The sequence below is a fragment of the Nanorana parkeri genome, unplaced genomic scaffold, assembly GCF_000935625.1.
Source record: "Nanorana parkeri isolate BGI_ZX_2015 unplaced genomic scaffold, ASM93562v1 scaffold1070, whole genome shotgun sequence".
In the NCBI taxonomy this organism is placed as follows: domain Eukaryota; kingdom Metazoa; phylum Chordata; class Amphibia; order Anura; family Dicroglossidae; genus Nanorana; species Nanorana parkeri.
In genome coordinates this window covers 231,612-239,247 of record NW_017307338.1, presented here as the reverse complement: position 1 = coordinate 239,247, position 7,636 = coordinate 231,612, and the positions used below count along the sequence as shown (strand labels likewise).

At 40.4% G+C, this 7,636-nt stretch overlaps 1 protein-coding gene across 2 annotated transcripts in view; it reads left to right on the top strand.

Annotated features, from left to right (window-relative positions):
* Positions 1-7,636, top strand: part of TBCEL (tubulin folding cofactor E like) — a 37,964-nt gene that overhangs the window by 6,535 nt on the left and 23,793 nt on the right. The window contains exon 1 of one of the 2 annotated variants that reach the window (XM_018567590.1): positions 496-687. The exons of the other annotated variant lie outside the window; for it this stretch is intronic. Within the exon in view, the coding sequence (XP_018423092.1) occupies positions 649-687 (39 nt within the window). The 5' untranslated portion in view covers positions 496-648. Of the gene's footprint in view, positions 1-495; positions 688-7,636 lie in introns of those variants that run through there. 2 annotated transcript variants of the gene reach the window in all.

Below are 7,636 nucleotides of genomic sequence, written 5' to 3'. Positions count from 1 at the left end.
AAAAGTTTATAAATAAAAATAAAATATTTAAAAAAGTTGAAAAAATGTAAATACATTTTTTTTTCGGTTTCAGCCTGACAATTTTTTTTATTTCGGTTTCGTTTTGGTTTTAAATTTTCCATTTCGGTGCACCTCTAATATATATATAATCTGTTGTGTTCTTCAGCAGTCATTCAGACTGATAGCAGATACTGTAAATGTACTTGTAACATCAGCTGTCGTTATCAGACAAATGAGGCTTGTTATAAGGTATATTAGTACTGTCCTTAGTACTGTCCTCATAATACAGTCCTAGATTTCAGCAGTTTTGTTTTGGAATGTATTACAGACATGGCCATTCTTTAGTCTCTCCAGGTCGTTAGCATGTCAAATGAAGTGGAGGTCATTGTCTTTCAGAGAGCTCGGAGCAATGGGTGGACCTGGAGCTTGTGAGTTGGGGGTGGAGGGCTTTACTCTCTCAGCTGCTTCTATGCAGATGGCGGGCACAGTGAAGTGATGAAGTCATTGTTATGGCTTCTCCATAGCAACAAGTGAATAGTCCGCTCTTCCTGTACTAACTGGCAGACTTAAATACTTGAAAACAAACAGTGTACGAACGTAGTAGCACAGTAATGAACATTCCCAGCTGAAGTGACACGCTGTGGTGTTATGATGTGGTCCTGGAGTGAAGTTATGACCTGGAAGATGGTAAGTAACATTTCCAACTTACAGAAAGTACAGTACACAGGACAGACGAGCTGTCACTTTGCACTATGAGGTTTACATTTCTATTTTTTACCTTCTGCAAGGTTACTTTGACTCCAGTGTTTTAATTGCAAAGTTTAGCTGCTGTTTTTCTTCTGTAAGCTGTTGATATTCTGTAAAAAAGAATGCAGATTGTGTTGCTGTGTAACACTTTTGTATTTAGGACTAATTTTAGATGAGAACGGGCAATGGGAATGTAGAAGCATTGCTGCGGCGCCATGTATTCTATGTGCTTAGGTGAATAGTTACAACGATTACATTGTAGTTTGTGGCAAGAAAACAGATTAATGTGCGATAAGTTTGTCTATGAAGGAAAAACAACAGTTGGGGAGGAGTAATGTGATACACCACTTACACTACATTCACTATACACACTGTGAATGATGTTATTGCTGGGAGATGGCAATGTCGGGGATTTGTGGTACCGTCTAATGTTACCGTTGCTGTGGTATCTTCATGTAGAGAGCAGTCAGGAATGAACAGCAGAGGGATATAATGTGACATATGCAGCTATAATAATAGCATTGCTCAGGGCTGTACAAGGTTCAGCCTGAACAATGGTATGGAACATTTGGAAAATAATGAGGGGAATTTATCACAACTGGAGCAGCGGGCAGAATCTGGAGCAGTTGCCCATGGAAACCAATCATTTACTAAGTGAAACGTTTACATGTTACACTGTATTTATCATGTCCAGATAACACATTTGACTTAGTTCTGCAAATTTTAATGCACGACTTCGTTTTATTTGCTAATTGATGTGCTGGTAACATAGGTCAGTTATTAGGCTCAATTAATAAAGTAGCACAAAATAAAACAATGCAGAACATGCATTTACTTAAACTATTAAGTTAGTTTTTTTTTCACTGATCTGCTTTGTTGTTATAGGTTATTGCACTGTATGCATGTTTTTGCATACAGCATATATTAAGGGTAGAAAACCTCTGCACTCCAGCTGTGATGAAACTACAAATCCCATGAGGCATTGCAAGTCTGACAGCCACAGACATGACTCCCAGAGGCAGATGCATGATGGCCTTTGTAGTTCCACTACAGCTGGAATGCCAAGGCTACCTACACCTGTACTAAGGTCAATTACACATGGCACTAACTAGCCAGCAAGTTTCATGTCTTTTGGCTGTTGTAGGAAGGCAGGTTGACCTTTGGTGACATTTAATAAATAGTTAATAACTCAAAAATGAAAGGAGATAGAATGGAGATTTAAATGGCACAAACCAGCCCGGTTACATGTCTTTTTGCTGTTGTAGGGGGGCTGGGTGATGTCATTGTCTTAAAAAAAACAATTGCTATTATCTTAAAAATGAAAGCAGTGCAAATGTTAATTTTTGCACCACAAAACAGCACAAATGTGTGCCAATTGTAGGGGGCCAGCTTCTCTGAGCTATATCAGAACTATGTTTAGGTAGAAGTGGATGGACTTACCTCTGTCTATTACAGTTACCATCCTTTCCCTATACTGGCAATATGTGACATTATACAAGTAATACATATTGTACTGTGCATACACATCTGATGAACAAGTAATGTCTGTTGGTGTCTCTTATTATTGGGCCTCCTGTAAAACACTGGACAAACTTAGTGTTGTCCATAACAACCAAACCAAATGCATTTTATACAGTGAGGAAAATCAATGAAAAAGCCTAATTGCTTGCTTAGGGAAACCCAGACAGCGATTTCTCTGACAAGTTCATACTCAACATCCAGAGACCCAGTACTGTATGTTTTAAGTGGCCGTTGCATCAGTGTGCCAGGAACTATGATCGGTTTTAGCATCATGCATGAATGTGTGGTGTATGCATGCTGCAGTGACATTCATTATCCATGTCACCTCGGTGGGCACACAGGCAATAGAAACGCACCTCTCCCTCAGTGCATGTAATAACGACACATGCATCGCCTTAAGGCCATCTGGGAAAAAAATGAAGCAGGCATGTTTTTGACTTGTGGGCACACACTGAGGGCCCGTTAAAAATGAATGGATGCACTCTACGCAGCGTGCGTTGATGTGCTAAATAGCGTGTGCATGAGTTTGAATGGGTCCTAAATGTCACACAGCTTGGTGGTGATGGTCAGGGTGGGCAGCAGCGATGATAGAGCTCTCATATCTGCCTAGAGGTTTTGCTTGTCTATGGTCTCTTCTATTGTTGTCCTGAAGGTATACTTTACATAAAGGGTAATTGTATGGAACGCACAAAGCTAATTTAGGGTGTATTAAGCTGGCCATACACCTATAGATTATCTGCAGATTTTCTATGGTCAGATGGAAAAAGTGCAACAGATTCTTCCATCTGCAATAAACTGTGTGGATGGAGGAATCTCTCTCTGGGCCAAGCTTTAGTATCTTGCTAGTCTGTCAAAATACCTGAACAATCTGATTGGATGCAGGCATTGTTCAGGTATTTTGACAGCCAGCGGGTCGACTAGCAAGATACTGAAGCTTGGCCCAGTGGGAGATTCCTCCATACACACAGCTTAGCGTAGATGGAGAAATCTGTTGCACCTTTTCCATCTGACCATAGAAAATCTGCAGATAATCTATAGGTGTATGGCCAGCTTTACATTTGACTTGCCTCCGGCAAAACACATGTGTTAGCTGGTAGGTGCCTAACTCTCCCAGAACACAGCCACTCTTTAAAAAAAAGATACATTAAAAGTAGAATATAGTATAATTATTTATGAATATATCTTCTATATTCCAAATTATCGCCCATTGTGTGTTGTCTATTGGGCAGAGACAACCCAGCACAACATCTGGAGGAACATTCGGTTTTTGTTCTGACTGTTATTTGTTATATTTTGGATGGCGTGGTCTATTTAAAGTACAAAGAACTCAGAATTGAATAAAAAAAAAAGTACCCTAACTATTAACAGAAATATCTTATTTGTGTATCATTCGGCTGTAGATCATCAAATCATCTCTGAATTGGTGCTGACACTGTCCTTCCATCTGGAGGGTGGCTACTTTTGTTCCCCCATGGGCCCTGTGTGTGATCGTCCGGTCACCGCTCCCCGCACGGATTCCCACCTCCCCTCTCCGATCCTCCAGCGCTGACTGGAGGAATGAACGGGGTAATGGATGGGCACAGCTGGCTCTGCCTCTAGATAGGCAGAGCCAGCTGTCATTCACGCAGCTGGGTGGATCTCAACAGTATTGTCGGGATCCGACCCGGCTGCGGCGCTCTCAGTATACACTGAGCTTTGGGTCACGGGAGGACGTTGGTATATATCCTCCCGTGACCCTAAAGAGAACTGTGGGGAAAAACACTTACCCCACAGTTCTCTTTTAACTTCTAAGTTTAGTGTAATTTCAATTATGTAATTGGTTATGTGACTTACGTGGTGTTTTACAATATAATCAGTGCAAAAAATGTTTTTAGAAATACTTTGGAAACCTGGAGCCACATTGTAACACTGGATGCACCAAGGTCACACAGATATCTTTGAGCTGGGTGCTGTTGTCCTGAACGGCTTTGCAAACAGCAGGATATACAGCAGGCTGCAGTGACATGAAGAGATTGGTGCATACCTCAATAACAATGACTATATGATTACATTGGGGCAGCTACATTGTTACATTTTTGTTCACCATCATTTTGAAACTATAGGATAAAATGTTACCATGTTATTAAATACTTTTAATATGGCCCTTGTGTGCAAGGATTTAGCGATGTAATGTTGTCAGAAGTTTCCCTCAATAAATATTTACCGTGTGAACTTTTTTGCGGTAAGATACCAAGCTAGTAAACATATAATTATAACATGCTTCCTTGTATGTATACAGTGATCACATCTGTCAAACAGGAATAAGACTCTTCTGTAGGCCATGTGCACGCAGTACATGCAATCGATAAAGACCTGTTTGGTTTAAACATCCAGAGGAGCATTTTGTGTACCTGATTTGGATTGTTTATAAACAGATTCAATAAAACATTTTGTTTTATATTTAATGGATCTGTTGATCAACTTGTAGCTTTAGGCCTTGTTCACACCAAATGCAGAGCAGATTCGGTCAGGTTTCTGCACACGCACGCTAGTCTTTTAGATGCGTTTTTGATGCGTTTTTTGGGCTAAAATGGGCTTTCAGTGCGTTCCAGGCATTTGCATGTGTTTTTGATGCGTTTGCAGATCCATGGCAGGTAAAATAGGGCCTGCTGCAGTTTTTTCACCTGCTCTGGAACTGCACGCTGCGATATGAACTGGAGCAAAAAATACCATTGGAATACATTGGACGCAGTTTTGATCCGGTCTGCAACTGATCTGCTCTGCGCTTGGTGTGAACAAGGCCTTATACTTGGAAGTGTGATGAAGTACAAGGGTTTTGCACCCTGGACTAATCTCTGATTAAAGCTTATTGAGCAGCCTTCTTCAACCTCCCTACTACAGAGGAACCCTGCAACAATAATTAGAGCCCCTTCACACCATAGCGTTGCACTAAGGCAGGGTTTATGTGTGTTTAGTGCACACTAGAGCTGCAACAGTTAATCGATTACATCGATTAAAATCGACGATGGATAAGAAAGGGACCCCAACCTAGGATAGGGTATATAATGTTCAATGAGTCCAGAAAGATCATATATACAAATGCAAATTTATTGACAAGATAAAAATAAATGTTGATGCTATCATACTAGAAATGTTGTAAACACTTGATGGAATCTTCAACACAATAAAATATTTTTGAAAAAAAAAAAGTAGACGATGGAAAACGTCAACGTTTTCCACCGTCGATAAGTCCGCCGGACATGACGCAGAAGCCACGCCCACCACACATACCACTAAAGCCGCTGCGCCTCTCCTCGCCGCACTCTTGGTGTGACTGGGCCCTCCCTGCCGCGCGACACGTCTCCCCACCGCGTCACACGACTCCTCCCCGCCATACGGACTCGCCGCTTCTTCTCCCTGCAAGCCGCGCCTCACAGACTCGTGGTGCTGTATTAATATATTGCTGGGGTAGTGGGGTTTGTAGTCCTCTATAGCTGATGGTACATTGTGCTGTATATGTACCATCAGCTATAGAGGACTACAAATCCCAGCAATACATTATACATTGTATGTATAATGTACTATTGCTGGCATTTGTTGTATTCCTATATAGCTGCTGGTATTCTGCATTATACAACACAATGCAGAATACCACCCGCAATATAGGAATACAAATCCCAGCAATAGTACATTATACAGCGCAACGCAGAACACCAGCTACAGAGGACTACAAATCACAGCAATAATACATTATAGTATAATATACTAATGCTTCAATTTGATGTATTCCGCTATAGCTGCTGGTATTCTGCATTGCGCCGTATAAACATTATACAGCACACTGCAGAATACCACCAGCTATAGAGGACTACAAATCCCAGCAATAGAACATTATAGTATAATGTACTATTGCTGCGATTTGCTGTATTCCTCTATAGCTGCTGGTATTCTGCATTGCGCCGTATAATCATTATAGAGCACACTGCAGAATACCACCAGCTATAGAGGACTACAAATCCCAGCAATAGAACATTATAGTATAATGTACTATTGCTGGGATTTGTAGTCCTCTGTAGCTGGTGTTATTCTGCGTTGCGCTGTATAATGTACTATATTGCATACCACACTTTTTTTTACTTCCACCACTCCAAGCTTGCTCCCGTCATGGACTACAATCTCAGTACAAACTAGTAGTCCATCACTGGTGCCATTTTTTTCATCTGATTAACCGATTAATCAAACGTAATAATCAGCTAACTAATCGATTATGAAAATAATCGTTAGCTGCAGCCCTAGTGCACACTATCGCACAACACAATGTATCCCATGCGCATTGTAAATGGCACCCAATCACACCTCTGTGCAGATGTGTGAATGGGCCCTTATATCTATATAGTAACGCTGTGGTGTAAATGAGCCCTAATATCTACACAGTAACGCTATGGTGTGAACAGGCCGTTATGTCTACAGCTTAGGGTACATTAGCATGGTCAGTAAATTGTAGATATGCATACCTAGCATATATTACATTCTCCCCTCTTTGATTAGGAGGAGCGCCCCTTTACATTGGTGGTAAGTGGGAGAAGGGTTTCCTTGCAGTAGTGAAGACGTGGCTCCTTACTTTTGGTGTCAGCCTAGTGCCCTCTTACATCTATGGACAGTGATAAGAATATCCCTTACAGACAAATATAAAGATCACAAATATAAAGATCACTCATGCCAGTAGATACTTAAGCTGGCCATACCCTAGAAAGAAATAACTTTCTTTATCACCTGATAATGCCATCAGATATTTGGCAAATGTCGAATGAAATTTAGTTTTATATGAAACATTGGATGAATGGAGTTTCCTGAGCAAAAACCATGTTCACTGTTAGAATTTCATTTGTTTGATAAAAATTTTCCATCGTGCTCCTTCAATTTATCTCATCACTACAGTCAAAATCGATCGGCTATTGCACCCATCAACTAATCGAAAGTCAAAAGAAAGTTCTTTCGTACAAACGTTATTTTGAAAATGAAAGCAGTGTACGCCCAGCTGTAGACAATTGACAATAAAGACCTGTTTGGAAGACTGCAAAGGGATCCAAAAATACCTCTTATCCAATATATGATATATACAGTATATAGCAGTGATATTTATAGATCTGTGTCCCTGTTCAGATCTTTAGTATTCAACCACATTGTTAAAACACCATGGTAACAATATCACATTAAAATCCAAATCCGCCTGGATCCAACGCTACATAGATACATATGCAAATCATGATCAAGATTATATCATATAGTTCCTTTAACACTTCTAGTGCCGAGTCCTGCCCCCCATTTTTAACCAGACCATTTAAAAAAAATTATGTTTCACTGTTTATTACTTATAGCTTTAAAAGTT